This window comes from Triturus cristatus, chromosome 8 (genome assembly GCF_964204655.1).
Source record: "Triturus cristatus chromosome 8, aTriCri1.1, whole genome shotgun sequence".
Classification (NCBI taxonomy): Eukaryota; Metazoa; Chordata; class Amphibia; order Caudata; family Salamandridae; genus Triturus; species Triturus cristatus.
In genome coordinates, this window is record NC_140591.1 from 1348824069 (window position 1) to 1348843076 (window position 19008).

The 19008-nt window shown below is 41.4% G+C and overlaps 1 protein-coding gene across 2 annotated transcripts in view; it reads left to right on the plus strand.

The window, feature by feature from the left end:
• NCAM2 (neural cell adhesion molecule 2) overlaps positions 1 to 19008 on the plus strand; it is a 1313898-nt gene that overhangs the window by 1054177 nt on the left and 240713 nt on the right. For both annotated transcript variants that reach the window (XM_085623062.1, XM_085623061.1), the window contains one exon: positions 17649 to 17768. In XM_085623062.1, the coding sequence (XP_085479188.1) occupies positions 17649 to 17768 (120 nt within the window). The remainder of the gene's footprint in view (positions 1 to 17648; positions 17769 to 19008) is intronic.

Here is a 19008-nt window from a genome sequence, read left to right on the forward strand (position 1 = left end):
AGGGTTTCAGACCTACTCTTTATAATTCTGTCATCCACCCCATCAGCCCTGATTCCCTCTTGAGATGTACAAGTCCCCTTTCCATTGACCTCTCCCTTAATCACCCTTTGATGTGTACTGAGAAGCCTGGCTCTTTTTCCTCCAGTGTGTGTCTCACCCAGCTCACAAGAATGCACCAATCCCCAAATCTCTCTGGGAGATTTCACGACCTCCTCATGCTCCACCAGTCAGCTCTGGGTTTCCCATAGTGGAGCCTAGAATTGTCCATGCATTGTACCATTCAGGGCAAACATACACCCAGCACATTTATACAATACAAACACACTGCACAGTGCTACATACTAACTTGAGTCCAAAGGTGAGTTGTGCACACAGCAGCAGAACTTTACATGAGTGAGCCAGTAGGCCTAACTCCAGTAATGCAAGTAGAAAGGCCTGCTCACTTCTACTTATCACTACACAATATGCTGCCATCACTTTGCTTGTTCTACTTAACTCTTGGCAAGGCAGTAGCCTTTCACCACTAAGGGCGTAGTTCTTTATGCACCCCTCAAGGTTCAGCAGACCGCAATCCATATGCAGGCCTATGTCATGGAGCACATGCATAATCTGGGCTCACCCATGACAACATAAATCCCTAGTGATCCAGACATCTTTGCATCCAGGGCAGTCTGGGAAGGGGTACTCATCTCTCACCATGCAAGGGACTTCTGCGTCCCAATACCAGGTATTCTCAGCTCTAGGATTTTCAAGGTTCCAAAGAAAATAAAATGATAATATCCAATAAATTACTGTTAGCACTCTCCCCTGTCAATCAGTATTCAGCAATACTATTTTTGGTGGAGGGCATTTGCCCTCTGTTACAGAAATAGAAATTGTATGCTATTTGTAAGATCACAAAACAAAATGACAATCCACACCCCAAGGAAAGCTACAACAATTTTGATATCCACTACTTGCAAGTTAATTATGATGCACATACTTTCTTTGTTTCGTTCTTTCTCAAAAACAAGTTGTCGTCTTAGGCATAATTGTGTTTAGGCTGACACCTAAAGTAAACCCAGCTATAAGGTAATTTAGGTTACTAAGCCCAACACAAAAAGCAGGGGTCATTATTTTATTGAGAAGTGCCTTTGAGGAGCTCATATGTGAGAAGAATACTGTATATGAGTGTTCTAGGCAAATTGTTTTAACTATATTTGTATTAGTCACAATGCAACAAAGCAAAAAATGAGTGAGTATATTCATTATTTGCACGCAAATCATGAATATCATAACATTAAACAAATCAATAAATATGTTTCATCAATCTGGCATATAAATATTACTCCATTTTGCATAATTATAATTGCATCTATCATACATATGGTATGTAAAGTGTATGCTTATCTAAAATAAGGTGACATCTTGGCTTTTCTCCCCACTACCAACTAAAAGACAGCACTTCGTGGAGCTCTGTTTGCATATCATTTGCATCTGGTCTGGCAGTTTAGTATTGACTGTTATCATTGGAGCATGGGCTAGACTGATTTGCATATGGCTGGGTCCAAACTGAGGTTGCATGGTGGGTGAAAAATAAAGTATTGGGAAGTGACCCAAGTAATTGCCAGTAGCTGATATTAATTGAAGCATTCCAGCCATCCCTTTGTTTTTGATGATCTCTAGTCATGACCTCACCCCGAGTCCCGCTAGAGCTTCGCTGCTCTTCTCCAGGAAAGGTGGAGTGGCTCCTCCATTTGAAAACAAATATTTCCATTGAGATACCGAAGTCTGGATGTGACCCATTAGGCTGCTTTTCTTTCACTAAACTAACCAGTGAGTGGCCCACTTATATGGTCAGGTCTGTGTATGTCCAAATATAGAGACTTTTCAAACTGCACTCAACATAATATAAACAGAAATTGGCCAAACTAAACTAATCATAGGTGGAGACTGGAAACTCTCACTTGATTCATTGATCTTGACCGTTGTGACGGCAATGACAGTACATCCTGCAAGATTTAATGTCTGATCATATTGTTGATCCATGGACATTTTGCATCATGTATAATAGGATTATACTTTTCGTTCCCGTCCCATTGGGCCGAAATCCCCCAGATTAACTACTTATTGACATCAACAGAGGTCCTACTAATTCTCTGGCCATACTGGAACAGGATAGGCAGTTGCAAATTCCTAAAGACAGAAACTGGGGGATGGAAACTCTAAGATTTAAATTATCAGTGAAAAAGAATAAGCTGCTTGAGTATTTTCGGGATTATATGGCTTTCAATGAATTCCCTGTGATCTTGTCACAAACTCTATGGGCTGTTGGAAATACCTATATGAGAGACTTTGTGATACATGCCACAGCAGAGACCTGTAAATCCACCCAAGCGGAAAAACAGAAGATGGATTTTGAGATCAGTGACCTTCTCAGAACGTACTATCAATGGCCTACAGATGCCCTCTACACTTAAGGACTTTTAATAAAAACAAGCTAAAAGTCATCTTCACAACCCAGGCAGAAAAAGCTTTCCATTTTATCAAAAGTAGGCACTACGAGCATTGGAAAATGGCAGGCAGACTTCTATCCCTTAAGCCAAAACAAAAAGAGGCAAGATAAAATACCCTGACCATTTATGATCACAACAAGTCCCCCTTACATACCCCAAACATATCACCCAGGCGTTTGCCTCCTTTTACGAAGCAGTGAATCAAGCAAAGACCTGGGTTTACCCCAGACTGGTGACAGATCTGGACAATGAAATTGCTAAGGATGTAGAAGAACGGATAAAACAAATGCCCATAGAGAAAGTCCCAGGTGGCAATGGTTTCCTATAGCATTTTAAAAGACCATTGCTCCTCTGACAATTCCCCTTCATGGAAAAGTATTCAAGGATGCCAAAGAAAAGGATGGCCTAGTAGCAGACTTCAACAAAGCGAATACAGCAGTGATTTCTAAGCCAGGTAAATACCCACTATGTTGATATACCTATAGACATATATCTTTGTTCAATAGTGATCTTAAAATACTGGCCAAGTTCCTGGCAACACGGTTAAAAAATGTTGTCACCACTCTAATGCATACGAACCAAGTAGGTTTTATCCCTCAGTGCTTATTACACAATCACACATGTACATCTTATGGAGTACAAGGCATGTGGAGTGGGGTTACCTGTTCCGATTACTCACTAGATTGGGCATGAGATCAGCCTATGTGTGCGTGGTGCAATAACTTTAGCATGCCCCCATGGCGGTAGTAAAAATCTGTGGATTCCTACCGGATACATTTACTATTCACAGAGGTACTAGACAGGCTTTCCGACTGCCCTTTTACTATTCATACCAGAATTGAAACCATTGGCCATTGCTATTAGCCAATTACAGGACACTCTAGGCATCAACATCCCTGCTTGTAATTTAAAGATGATGCTAAATGCTGACAACATCCTCTTGACTGTGGCCTGCCATGATTCCTCCATCCTTGCTCTCATAACCATAATATTGTGCTTTTCCACACTCTCCGGTTATCAAATCAAAGGGACCAAGAGCGAGGCTCTTCTATTGTCACCACGAACAACAGCCCGTTCTCTGCTTGGCTCCTGTTTTTGTGGGCACGAGCAAAAATAAAATATGTACGGATCCTAATGAGTAACAACGGTCACCTGATCGTTCTGGACAGCATGGAAATTCTGACTGAGCAAATACAAAAAGACCACGCAATTTCGAGTAAACCTCAGCTCTCCATGTGGAGGTGGATTCAAACAACAAAGATGGTGGTTGCACCCCGCCTTCATTGATTTTTAGCATTTTGTCCATCCCGGTACTAGTAAAACAACTCCGCTCCATGGACTAGTAAATAAGAAATGATACCTGGCAGGATTCTACTCCATGGCTGTCGAAGTCAAAATTGCACGCAGCCCCTACAAGCAGGGGTCTACGCCGTCCCAGCCTTGAAATCTACCACTGGGTGCAAAACTTATCTCAGTTGACATAACACTTTCACTTGGAACTGCCAACCCCTGATTTGGCAACAATAGAGAATGAACCACAAGGAGGGATTATGGAACTCACAGTCTTATACTGAAAAATAATTGCCATGGGTTCAAAACCTAATCCCCTATGAAGATTTGACTATCCAGTCATAAACTCTTGAAGCAACATGCTTTTCTTCACGTGTGCCTATCTGTAACAATTCAGAGATCTGAATAGCAGAACAGGCCGTATATTGGCAGGCTTGGGTGAAAAATGGCATTCTCCCAGTTGAGCAGGTTTTTGCTAATGGAACGTTCAAGTCCTTTGAAGACCTATGCAAGGAATTTCAATTGAAGTCAACCCAATTCATATACTACCTACAATTGAAAACTTGTCCCTCTAACAACTGGAATGACCCCCTCCCCCCCACCCATCATGAGCTGGCTATGTCTACTCTGCACATATATTTAGAAAGATGGGGTCCATATAGAATGCTAGTCTCTGGCCTATATGAAACACTCATAGACGCATTATACTCCAAACCAACTGTGCGACTATTGCATAATAAATGGCAACCCCTCCTCCAAAAAGTTTACACCGAGAGCGAATGGGCGGAATTCATGCATGATCATGACCGGGGCCTACGTGAGACCAGATTTGAAATTCAGCTTTTTCAAAATACTCCGTGACTGGCACTGGTCTCCATACAAACTGCACAGGGCTAGAATGAGCCCCAATGCATGACGCTGAAGATGCAAGGACCCAACTGGAGACATGACACACACATTGTGGTCCTGTCTGCCTATGCAAGCTTACTGGGACCTAATTTGGCATAAACTACAGACGGTAAGTGACCTCATATATCACCCTCCATAGAATTGACTCTCCTCCATGATACCCAGGGCATTGTGGGCATAACCAACCAGAAGAAACGATGGTTGAACTCTGCTTCATCAGAGGTCAAAATATGCATCCTGAGACACTGGCAGTCCCCCTCCCCCTCCCAGCTTGGTGAATGGCTCGAAGCCAAGACTCTAATGGCCCCCATGAACGCCTGATCTCCATTCTGAACGATCACGAAACTAAGTTTGAAGCGATATGACGTGTGTTCCGGTGTCACTGACCACAGCTGCCAGCTGAGGCGGGAACCAGCATGCAACGCGCACACGCACATTAAACGTTAGCACTACTTGTGAATAGCTGAAGAATCCCGAAAGCTGGCTCCCAAAATGCACTTTTAATTTACAAACGATAGGCTAAAAGGTCACTTCTCTTCACAGTTTCGGGATCCGTCAAATAATCGATACTACCGTACAACGGGACTTGTGTTAATAATGTTTGATGGGTTAGCAAATGTGAGACGCGAATCGCTTTGTAATATCTGCAACGTTTACTGTCTTTCTTTAGTTCTGCTCTGAAACGTGAAATCCCAATAAACACATTTAAACAGAAGACATGTTCAGGAATTCTCGCAGGTGCCATTACTGCTAACTGCTTTGATTGGGACTAAATAAAGGCAGCGTTATGAGTCATCGTGTTTTCACGTGGAAGCTAAAAGCATTTCCCTACAAGTACATTATAGCAGCAGGCTACATCAGATCAGAGAATATCAAGCGTCCCCAGGCGCCTAATGAAGCTCCAGAAAGGATATTTCCCAATTTACTGCGCAAAAGATCAGTGACAAATGTGTATTAAAGCAGTTTTGGAACTAAGATGCTGCAAAAATATAGTGTTGGAGTTTTTTCTATGGTTTGATACAGTATACCTTGAGCAGTGTCTCATGGGAGCTTGACGTCATCTGCAACAGACCCCCTTCTATTCAAGTTTCTCCCCTTCCCCCCAACCCCGCCGTCTGCACAGCCGGGGAGTCTCTATGCCTCCTCCCTACAATGAGCATTACTTGGTGAAGTAGTCCTCACGTGACATTCCCTTCCAGATCATCAAGTCCAGAGTCAAGTTTTTTTTTAACTCCTTGGGTTTAGTGTGGGGCGTCAGAGCGCACATTTAGGGATTGCCCCAGAGACAGATTGCGATGGGTAGACCTCAGAAGGACCTCAGTTATATATCTTGTGCAGAATGCAACACTAGGAGGATGTGTGGCTGGAATGTGCTGGTCCCATTCAGCAAGGTTAATTCAATGGCTGCGCTCACTGGGGGACTAGGAGCATCTTCAGGCCCACTGCAGCGCGGTGGCTTAACCAAACTTGAGGGGGCGACCTCTGCAAGGAACACAGAGGGCCCCCCTCCGGTCTTAATCAGAAGCTCTCAGAACAGGGAACTGTGCTGGGGGGCCCTTGGAGTCTTCCCCGCACCACCAAGGCAGCGGGGGCCTTTTTTATGCCAATGCTGCAGGCAGAAGTGGAACACTAAGAGACTGCCACGAGGCAGGATGAATTAAAGAAAAAGCAGAATATAGGGGGGCATGATCATCACCCAGCCAAGACATAAGCCCCCCTTAACCTTTCAACTTAGGATCCCCTTGCATTTAGAATTGTCAGCATCCCAGACCATGGAATTGACATTACCCTCAAAGTACCATCAAATGCTATTATATCAATGGAGTTGTAAATGGTGATGTCATCACATATTCCTGCAGGACAGTCCCTCATTGGTGAGTTTTTGAGGAAACTCTAATGAAATGCAATTGTCGTTAATGACCTATACCATGTTATAAGGTCCTTTCCACAATCAGTCTGCAGTTCCCTGATATATATTCAGAAGGGCACCAAGGAAACTACAGGCTTTCAGATGAGTAAAATTATATATCGCCTTTAGCCGGAATTTACAGTTGTTTTTCATGAAATCTTTTAAGGTCGAAGTAACTTTGCTCCTATTTCACAAATGGCTAATTATGTTCTGACAATAAAGCCACTAGAATGTATTTTTCTGGAGGTCAGCTCCAACATAGCACATTTAACCTCAGTAGAAATGTGTAAAATGCTAAATACCTCATTATCCTGAGCCTGTGACTGCACTGGGACACAATCAGCAAAAAATCACATCTTAATAACAGCAAGAAATTCAGTTAATGAAAAATAATCTTGTCTTCATGCTCCAGAATGAAAATAACCTAAACATATAGCAAAAGGATGGTGAACTTTAGAAGCGCACATACAAAAAAATTCATCAAATCCATTAAAAAGTACGAAAAATTTACAGGCAATACAAGACAAAAAAAAAAGCTTGTCTCCATCATTCCTTAGTAAGATTGGAACATCAGTTTTAAGGGCCCAAACACTTGCCAGAGAAAACAACCAAAAAGTAAAAAAAAAAAAAAAAAACTTGCCATAATGTTATAGGTGTCTGGCCAAAATAACCAAAGGTGTCTTTCTGAATCTCCTTAATTCTAAATCAAGCAACTACTGAAACTCCAGTGAACTGGAACCGCAGGGCCGTTTGCATTATTCTAATGCGATATTGGAGGGGGATAATGCATCTCTTGAACGTTTCTTTTTTAGGGTGGGGTCTTACAAGATTCTGGAAGAATCACAAATATTAACAGCTCATTTAAGAGGTATCATGCCAAATACACCTATTTGGCTACACCAAAAATCAACGCCTTCCCTCCTTACTATTGTTGACTAAGGCTTCAGAGTCTTGAGATGGATTGACGGTAAAGCGCTTTGCAGATGATGCAGTGGCTTCTTGGCTCTAACGACAAACAAACAAACAAACAAAAAAAGGCTACAGAAGGTTCAGGCGTTGACAAGCATTAACTACATGAAAAGAAAAGTGTAACGACACACGTTGAAATGACAGTATGCACTCTTCAGAGTGGTCTGTCATCATGGGAAGAACATCGTTTATGCGTGACCAACAATTACTAAATTATAACGAATGTGATATTGATTTGCTCTTTGGTACAGAAACCACGTGTTGCAATTACAGTATTCGAATTGCACTAATGCTATAGCTCTCAACAGGATTAACGGCTGAGCTGGGTGCAGCTTTCTGCATAATGCGGCAACTGGCACATTAACCTGCACGTCTGTAAACGTCTTTCAAGATTCCAAACGTGCACAAATGACGTTTGTGCCCTGGGTTTAGAAATCTCAAAAAAGTACAGAAAGTTTTTTATTTTTAAAGCAGCATACACAGATTGGTATCACATATGATGCATAAGTCAAACCTAATGCATATCAGAGTCCAATAAACGCATGGGTTGTAGGGATGCATGTTGTTTCGTTTAAATGTTTTGATTTGCTTATACACAATACTAAGGAAGATTGCTGCTGTGAACACTCAACATTGCTTGTATGCGTGTACATGGGTAGTATGTCGAATATCTTGTTGAAAAATCCTGGCCTTCATGTTGTGTAAAAATGACATTCAGTTTGGTTTATTATTTTTATAAGGCGCAGCCAAAGGTAGAGATTAAACTTGAAGGTACAGCAAACAAGAAAGATAGGCAAAAAATGTATTCCATAGGAAGCCTCAAGTTTAGACAATATTCTAAATCTGGTAACTCACTGATATGATTGGCAACATCTGATAACATCACTCGTTGCCCACTGTTGCTACCTCATAAAAGCCTTCCAAGCTAGGCTGAAAAGACTCTCTGAGATCCGGTCAGTGCAGCATTGCTTGTCTGCTTGAACTGAAAGCAAACAGCACCGCTGCAAGAGGGGTGAGGAAGGCCGGGAAATTGGTGGTGGTTGGTTAAGGGTGGCAGTTAAATTTGCACATTTGGATCAGGGAGAAGAGTCCATGATATGTGAGGCTCCCTCATTACTTCTTTGCATAGCAGTTGAATGCAGAAGCAGATACCTTTCGGGGCCACACAAAGCATAAAAGTATAGATGGGTTAAAAGTAAATTAAAGGATTGTTTTTCACACTGGGGTTCTGAGTGACATCATCAGCAGCACGAGCTTGCTCTTGTTGTCTAAGTTGTGTCGTTGAGAACCCCTTAGTGAAGTAATATCCTTATTTCACTGTTATCACTTTATAATTCTTTATGTTGATAGTTTATTGCAATAATTTATGAGTTTAGCGCACCATTTGAAATTTAAACAGTACAGAAAGGCCGAAATTCTACCTGAGGATTAAAGTACAAACACGTTCAGACAATATACAGAGAATTTAGAACTGGAGGGAAAATATTGGTAAGGAAATTCAAATCTGTCGCTAGGAGGAATGCGCAGATGAAGTCATCATGGCTGCACATGGCTTTTGCTTATGCAGACAATGGTTTATTTTCTCTTGGAGGCAAGCCATATGTGAAATGACCATAGGTCACATATTTTGCGATGGTGCATACACCATCGCATCATGCTATAGTCTCTTTATGCCGGCTCTGCACTGAAAGTTAGGTGCTGCTAGATTCTAGATACTGGAGTCAGTGGTGTGAGTACAGAATAGTACTCTTACAGCACTATTAAATCCCCTAAGCCACTCTTACAGCCCCATTGAAGCATTTATGTCCCCCCATCCTCAGTCTCTTCTTGCACTGCACCTAAGCTGTGATAAGGCTATGGGCGTATTAGATTCCGTTTTGGAACTCTGGGACTCTGACGGGTTGCGCGGCTCTCACCTTGTTGCCAGCCTTTCTCTCTCTCACTTGAGACTGGGTTGTCAATGGAACAGATTGAGGGCAAGGAGTAATGCCACACACTAAAAGTTATTCATATGTTATTCCTATTATGCCCTCCTCCCTGTGTTGCATATACAGTTGTTACTGCTGCCTATAACCTCCGTATGTTCCTTCATATTATATACCGGTCTTCCTTTTGCTTACTATATACCAGTTAACAGGAACTAGCAAAAAGCAATGCTGACAAACATTAAATCAAACCAAAAATTAAAACCTTTAACTATCAATAAAAAAGAGTATGGGGAATTAGGAAGAAGTGGGTATTTTGGTGGAAGTCTCTTCTTTATCTCTTATTCATTTCCCTCTGCTTTGGCTATTTAAGTAGAGCGGAATATTGTTCTAATTAAGACAAGAGCAAGCATTACACATCGGAGAACAACACAGCAGAACCCTGACTAGAAGTAAACATAAAATCACCCCCTCACAGATCTTCCTGGCAAGCTCCCTTGTAGAATTAATGTATGTGGTAGTTTGTGGGCTGTTAACACTCATGCTCACATTAATATCACTGAGTGATTTGCAAGGTAATGACAACTCAATTCCACTGTTAATTGAACTAGATGACCAAGATCGTTGTTGCCCACACTGCTAGTCCAATTACAACTCTGCCTAGTCACAACAGATATGTTTGCAGTGGCACACATTTCTGTAGAAAAAATGAAGAAATATTAAAGGAGGTATGCAAAGTTTCTCAGGTGATTCCTTTCTCGTGCCACAAAAGATTTCATGATCAATACATCACAAGGCCAACTATCTCCTCAGCCATGAGATCAGGCATTACACTTCACTGCCCCAGTCTCGGCTTACATTCAGGATGTCATGGTGAGAAGCATTAGAAGTAGTCGTGTTTAGGATGTGCAATGTTGAGGGAAAACAGAAGAAGGAGAGGGTAGTAAGAAGAGAGAGGAGTCGAGGAATCCCTTCACAGAGGGAAGATGGCAAAACTGCTCCTACAGCAAGCTGACCTTGGAATTAATGCCATTCTTTTCCTCATCAAGAAGCCAGTCTCTGAATGTATGAGCAATTATTGCATCTCCACCTTCAGATGATGAAACAAAAAGAAAGATGTAGGAATGTGGGCCCCAACAGCAACCAGTGAAGTTCCTAGGTTTTGCAAAATCAGGTTCAGTTTACCTTGACATACAAGGAGAGGGATTTTAAGCTAGTGGAAAATATGAGCAGCCAGAGGTGGATGAGTACCAGGTTCCTTTACTGCTAGAAGTACAGCCAAATGGACTACACAGCACAAGTGGCCATGAGTCCATAGCTCTCATAGAGCTACAGATTCATTAAACTTTGAGCCACGACTTAATAGAAATAGTTCTCCTGCAAAAGGCAGGGATAGCTGCCTCTGAGGGGCACAATTTGACTTTGAAAGACACAATCAAAACATAGACTTTCAGTCTCCTGCAAAGCTATTACAGAATAGATCCGCGGACAAAGTTAACCCAAACAAATGCCTCCCCAGGAAGCAGGCCACCTACTTAGATTCCTATCACATCAAGCTCTAAGAGAAAGATCACAACGAAAAGGTATACTTGTCCTGCAAACCCTCACCTGCTGGCCTCATCTAGCAGCCACTCAACATTTTAGACCTAAACACTGTCTCTTACATGAATCATCGAAGCCACTCAAATCTAGAATGCAGAACAGTAGGTGTTGGCTAACCATGATCTATAACTGTCATCTTAAGGGTACCCTACAACCATGTGATATCAGTCAAATAACTGACTGGGTAACAACCCTGGTGCCAGCGATACTGCTTTGATTTGTTAACCCTCGCACTCCTTATTGGTGTCATACGGGTCTCGTCCTGTTTCCTTACCAGAATGGACCATATTCCATGGGGAACTTTTGACATATAATTCTAGACACGGTCTAATATAGTGTAGATAAAAAATACATGGATTTCACCATGATCTATCGCATGCTTCTCGGGCAACTTGCCAGACATGGATGCCAAGTTCAGAAATACCCAAAGCTCTTTATTACTGGTGGAGCTAAAATCTGCAAACATCCTGTGTTGGTTCCAAGTGTCTATGGCCTCAATTAGAATTAGGAACCTGTGATCAGAAGTAAACAATACAAAAAACATTTTGGTCACCAAGGTGCCCAGACTAACATCTAAGAAATCTTCGGATATAATTTAGGAGAAAAGTAATTTTGGTTGAGATAAAACTTGAGTCATACACAACTCTGGTCTTAGGATTTAATGATTTCTATCAGAGAAGGTGGCTGTGAGAAATGGGGTTAATGGTTGAGAGGGTGAAACCCTACTCAAGGAACAACCACAATCCTCTTGAGTGTAAACCACAATAAGTTACTAAATTAACCTGTACTTACCCATCGGGTAGCTTGGCAGGCTTAACTTCAGGCAATGTATAAAGTATTTATGCAGCGCTGCATCAGTAACAATGTGAAAACACAACAAAAGAAAATTCAAATACCAATATCGAAAAAAAGAGTAAATGTTAATAAATAAAATGATACCAGAACATCTAAAATCCAATCAGTAGAACTGTGGATATGCAATTTCAAACTCCTAGGGAAGAGTAGTGCAAAAAAGTGCAAAGCACAAGTGAGCTTATCTGGTCAAGCTAGACTGGGAGAAAGTCCTGAGTTCTAGCTGACCGGGGTGGAGTGCAGGCCAGGCACAGGTCCTAATTTGGCCCACTGGACAATGTACCTCATTGTACTTGGATTGAGATGTGAGGTCTACGTCGCGCTGTATTGAGTATCATCAGTTCTGAAGGGGCAGCCTATCAGAAGCTGCAAGGTGGTCAATCGAGCTGCACTGCACTGCACTATTTCCGATGAGACTGCCAATCAGGAGCTGCAAGTTGCTGTGATGCAAGGTTGTGCATCACACTGAATCGTGTTGCATCATACTGCGTCAGTCCTGAGGAAACCTACAGTTGGACCAGTTGGCTCACACTCTGATGCCAGCAAAAGGTCCAGGACCTGGAGGGCACCTCTTGGGGATCAAGACACACTCCAGTAGAGACCAGTAGAAGGGAATATGCAGGTTCAGTTGAGACTGGGCATCTAGGCAGATGCAAAACAGATCTTTGTAGCTTGTTATGGCTCTGTATCTCAGAATAGGAGGCCAGGCAGCTTGCCGTTGGAGTCACTCTGAGTTCAAGAAGCAGTTCAAGTCTTCCTTCCTTAGGCAGTACAGTACAGTCCATCTTGCATCAGGGCAGCGGGGCTGTCCTTCTTAGTCTTCCTCAGGCCCAGAAGAGATATAAAGAGTTGGTCTTAGTGTCCAATATTTATACCTGGTGCCAGCTTTGAAGTGGGAGAAACTTCTAGACGTCCCTCCACATGTGGTTCTGGAAATTCCTTCCTTTCCCTGCCTGGCTGGGAGGGGTGACAGTATATTAGTGAAGTCCTTTGTGAGTGTGCTGAGGCACCTACTTTGAAGTACAAGTGTGGTATGTGATAGTTCTACCTCTCCCAGTAGGTCAGGCTGACCCATCTGTCAACACTCAATCCCCCTTTGGGATGCTGTCTGGGAGGAATACACAAAGGCAAACTGCCTCCAAAATATAGTCATGTGATCCAGGATACAGGCTGCAGGGACCAAATAGTTAGGACAAGAAAATACCAACTTTCCAAAAATGGCAATTTCAGAATTATGACTCAAAATCCAACTTTACCATTGAAGAGCGTTTTAAATTTTAATTAATTTGAGACCAAACTTGACATTCATACATGCTCCCAATTAAAAGCTATTACTTATGAAATGTAATAAAGTAACCAAATGTAATTCCATGGGAGAGGTAGACGTTGCAGTAGTAAAAAACAAATTTAAGAGTTTTTCACTACCAGGAAGTGTAAAACGTAAAAGTCAATTTTTAACATTTTATATGCAGTACACCCTGCCCCATGGATTGTTTAGCGTCTACTCGAGGGGTAACTTATTTGTATCAAAACGAAGGTTTAGGTGAGGCAAAAGGTTTATTTTTCCAGGTCAAAAGGACAGTTTAAACCTGCCCACATGCTGAAATGGCACTTTACTAGGGACTTACACAAAAATTAAATGTGTTATTTGGGTGTAAAGCAATTTCCCCATGTTTTAGGGAGACAGCGCAAGAACATTAACAATGGTTGGCAGTGGTAAAGTGTACAGACTCCTAAAGCCAACATAAAATAAATTCAGCAAAACAGGAGGGGTGAAGGCAAAATGTTTGGGGTGACCCTGCAGACAGAGTCAGGTCCAAAAGGAAACCTAAATCAGACTGTTAAGTTGTAAGATATGGCACCAGTCATAGACGTTTCTTTGATCTTGAACAGGGTGTTCCAATGCTTGGTTGTCAACAAGGGAAAATATGATAAATTCTTTACACATTTCTAATGTGTAGGAACCTAATAGAAGAAGAACTATGAAGGATTTCAAGAGATTAATTCATTTTCATTAAACCAGAACCCTTTCAAAGTATAGCTTTCATGTCAAATGGGAGAGGCTTTTGAACAGAGGTCTATTTGCTCTGGGCAGTCAGGGTACTGTTGTCAGGTGACCTGAGAATAAAGCAGAAAATGTCCTGGGACAAGTTTGCCAGAATGCATGGAACAACATTTTGCTAACTTTAGAGCTGATTAATTTAGTGGAAATAGATCCCCAAATTCAGAGAATTACACTCGTTTATACAAGAGAAAATAACCACCAGACTATAGAAAATGGATGTATGAAGCTAGAATAGGGAAGATTTTTTTCATCTTTTTTTAGACAGAGACTATTTACTGAACTGTCGTTATAGATTTGCAGCAAAACAAGAGGGTCAGATACAAATGATTATCCAGATTTAACAACTTTTTAACTGGGGTGGTGCACGCCAAGATTAGTTAGCCATCAGCTATGTGGCCCATTTGTAGGTCGCTCTCATAATGAAAACTTTCATTTTGTCTGAATAACGTAGCTTATCTTCAGAAAAAAAAGTCCTGCCTACAGTGGCAAATGATATGCAGAAATAAGTTCACATATACTCTGATACAACTTAAAATATTAGTGAGTTAGCCTGTGCTTCCATGGTCAAGTGGATCCTTATAGGGGAAACAGCCTTTACAATGCTGTTGTTACCACGCAGGTACGAAACAACGAGGTCGTTACAACGACCATGTTTTTACCACACATGGCTTTACATCGCAAGTCGTTTCTACGACTTGCACTTGGTGGTGTGCAACACCAGGGAATGTGTTGGATTTTAAGTCCAACACATTCCCTGCTGTTGTGCTAACTGGAGTAGGAATAGTAATTTATACTATTCCTAAGTCCAGCGCGCCATCTAGCGCAAGTAGTAGAAACGACTTGCAATGTAAAGCCACGCGTGGTAACAACGCGGTTGTTGTAACGACTGTGTTGTAACCTACCGCATGGTATTTACTCGCGTAGTAACATCATACATTCTCCTTATAGACATAGTCAACTATTATGAGCTGTTGGGTTTCTAATCAGATTTTGAGAAATGGTGCTGAGCCAGTTTGATATCAATCTCTGTAGGGTGTTTTTGTTTATGGAGAAATAATGGGAAGGATCAGGTGAGTGGTCACCAGTGTGCTTTTAAAACCTGAATGTCATGTCAGTACGTATAAATATGAATGCTCCATACATGAGGCTATTTGAGCTGATAGCAAGCATTGATGTTCAATTACAATGTGCATAAACCTTATTCATGCATAGCACCACAGGCAGCAGGCATGACTTATTTGTAAGAACTTCCAAGGCCTACGGTTAAAATGGCCAGTCAGACAGGAAGAACACCAGTTGATATTAATGCAGACTTCCTCATCCTGTACATTATAGCCTCTAAACGCACAAGGCAACACAGGTTGTGAAAAGACGCGGAAAGTTATACTAAGATCAACAATGCTGCCACTATGAATGTGATAGTATCAGTAACTCTACCTGGATGAAACCCAAGTTTATGGTCCTCTTGTATTAAGAATAGTTCACGATAAGCAAGCAATTGAAAATTCAACTCACACATAAGGATCCTATTAGGAAAAGAGATATACAATGTAGGATAGTAACATGCGATTGAGAGCCCAACATGATGTTTGATTAAGAGAGTAATCCATTGTTGTTTTATTGACTTTGGACTGCAAGTCTGTAAAAAAGAGCAATACAAAAATGCTTTCAGAGTGGTATCATATGCCTGTAGAAACATGGGGTCCAGAGTGTTACAACAGTATGAGGTCAGGATTCAACAGCAGATGTCCCATCATATTGCTACTCTTCAGCTCTGGAAATCAGAGCAAAGTGTCATTGAAAATATTTGAGATGCGAAAGAGGTTTCTGCATATTAACATGCTTATCTAGGAGCGGTAATCAACCAGAATGTTGCCTTTTCTTTGTGCCTTTTAGTCTAAAACACATTTCATTAGAGATAGCGGCATTCCCTGACACCACCACACAACCTCTTTGTTGGAAAGGTATTCCTTTCTCTCATTTCCTATAAACAGAACTGTGTTTGTTATGTCATAGTGACTAGAGGCCAGGGACATCACATCTGTCAGAGAAACAAATCAGAGTATTGTTGAAAAGATTTAGATGTGGAAATGTAAGGTGGTAGGGGCATCTTGTGACTGCAAGGAGATGGGTTACAGCTGGAGTCAGATTGAAAGATAAGTTTAACACATAGATGGCTGGGGAGGCCTGGTTGATGGCCTATACCCCAGGAGGGTTAGTAGGCATAAGTAAGTAAGTAAGGGGCATCTCAGAAATACACACTGGTATAGGCAGCATGAGACACTTGGTGGAAGACAGCGTGACATGTTTTGGGAAAGTTAAATATAGCAAAGTGCATTAGGCATTATACCTCAAATGTGAAACATCCTCATGTTGAAGGACTAGACGGTGGATATGTCATTCAGGAAGACAACATATCAGGCAGAGTCACAGAAGCTCTGATGAAATTAAACAATAAAAAACACAGATGATTTTAAGACCTCGATTCAGAAAAATATAGGAACCATAAAAGGGAATTTCCAAAATATGATTAGAGCAAAATATCAGCAAATTTGTGACCAGAGACCTATGGTCCATATTATACAAAGTGCCCCAGGGACGCAACAGGCATTTTCACCTGCTTTGCGTGCCCCCTCAGCACTTTGGTATTACAGAAGAGGCCGCAGACGCTTGTGCTGCCCTTTCTGTAATAAAGAAAGCACTGGTGCACATATAGAGTCAGCTCTATCACCAGAGGTTGTTCCCTCATTTGCATGGGGCAGTGGCCTTATGCAAAAGAAGGAATCTGTTTGACTCTGTGCCCGTGCCTTATTATAGGTGTTGTCACAGAGGCAAAGAAGATGTCAGGAGGCATACTGGAGTGCGACCCCCGACATCCCTTTGCAGGCAGATGCAGTCACTTACTGCACTCGCCTGCAAGGGGATCTCCGATCCCCCTTAAAAATGCATGCAGGTTGCCACCTGCATAGTGAAACATGGGGCTGCTGCATCAAAGCCGCTCCGTATTTCACTTGCATGTGCACTTGAATGTGCTGTTCCATCTAAAACAGCACACTCTCCTTTTGCCCGGCGTCAACAACGCAAATATGCTGCATTCTGTAATACGTGCCCAGGAGGATTACTTCGGTATTGTTTTGTAAAGTGATCTTCTAGAAGTATCAGAACAGAGGACAAGAGAAAATCAAGATGTTAGCATTGTTATAAAGGGGGTGTGTTCTGGGAGCCTTTTAAAAAGATACATAACAGGATACAAAGAGAAAACTTGTGGTCATTCTTTCTATGAAAGCACATGCATGAGGAATGCAGGAATGGAATCTTCCTATGACACCAGACGTGCAAATTGTCGTCTGTTTTGACTTTGATTATGAGAACATTTTTCAGCCACATTCCGAGATTTATGTTATGTAATATTATGCCATGCACAATAATTGTCCATTGACTCCTCTGTATCACACCACATTAAATATAAATACTACATCAACCGGATGTTTTAACAATATTGATATAAGCATTAACATAAGTTTTTATCTTTTTGAAAAGTCGAAATTTAATGTCCCCGAAAATTGGTTACATTGACAAAATTGCTCTATGATTTAATATGCACCTACAATAATTTATTGTTTTTCTTCCAGCAATTGTTGTTCTGAGTAATTTGGAACCAAACACAACATATGAAATAAAAGTTGCAGCTGTAAATGGAAAGGGACAGGGTGAATACAGCAAAATAGAGATTTTTCAGACTCTTCCAGTTCGTAAGTATTGTCTATGTATATGTAGCTGCTACTTTTGTGAATTAAGACTGGTGTTATATTGTACATATAATTGTTTTGTGCATCATTCTGTATTTATTGTTTGCTTTATCACATTACCTTATCACAAAGCCTTTATGTTTTTATTACATTTGTTGCTTTATCATGCATACCATGTACTAATTGAAACGTATCAGCATTTACCTGACCGATGAAAAAATGTGGATTAAGGTTAAAAGAATGACGTAGCAAATAAATGCTTGAAGTCCATATTAATTGAATTTATGGACTGTAGTCTGTTAAATTGTTTTAACAGCATTTGAATGTGACAGCTAGGACCACACTTTTTCCTGTTAATTATATGGCCCTGTCCAGCCGGCGAGGGCCAAACCCCTTGTTGCTATTACACTTCCTAAAATGATCATAAAAATCCATCTACAGGATTTATCTCCACTATACCAAAAATGCCAAACTTGGCAATGCTACTCCTTTCAGTTCAGAAATTACCACTGAAAAACATATCAGGGAGTTCCAAATGCAAACCTATGGAGAAACACTCACTGTAGTGAAAAATAAAATAGGGTGTTTGTCACTACCAGGACGTGCCACACAATGAATGCACATATCCTACCTTTTACTCACACAGCATCCTGCTCATAGAGCTATCTAGGGCTTACCTTAGGGGTGACGTATTTGTAGTAAAAGTGGTGTTTCAGGCATGACAAGTAACTTTAAATGCTAAATTAATGTGGCATTAAACTGCACACGCTGGCACTGCAGTGGCATGCACGAGACAGGTTTGAAAGGCTACTTCTGTGGGTGGCGCAAGAGGCACTGCAGGCCCACTAGTAGCATTTAATTTAAAGGTCCTGGGTATATGGGATACCACGGTACAAGGGACTTATAAGTAGATTAGATATGCGAAACAGGTGTAGACCAATCATATCATGTTTACAGGAGAGAGCACATGGACTTTAGTACTGATCAGGGGTGGTAAGGTGCCAAAAGTCCCAAAGCCAACAAAATTAGGTCAGAAAAAATATAGGAGGAAGGCAAAAATTTGGGGATAACCCTGAAAAAAGGGCCAGGTCCAACAGTATTGATAATGTTTTTTGACTAATCCATTGCTTGTTATGGAAACAGTTGTTAGCGGATTCCCCTAGAGAAGGTGCTCTCCAAGTATTGTAATTTTATAAGGCCTTAGTAAGAATGGCTCCTCCAACATCCTTTTTGAAAGCGTGAG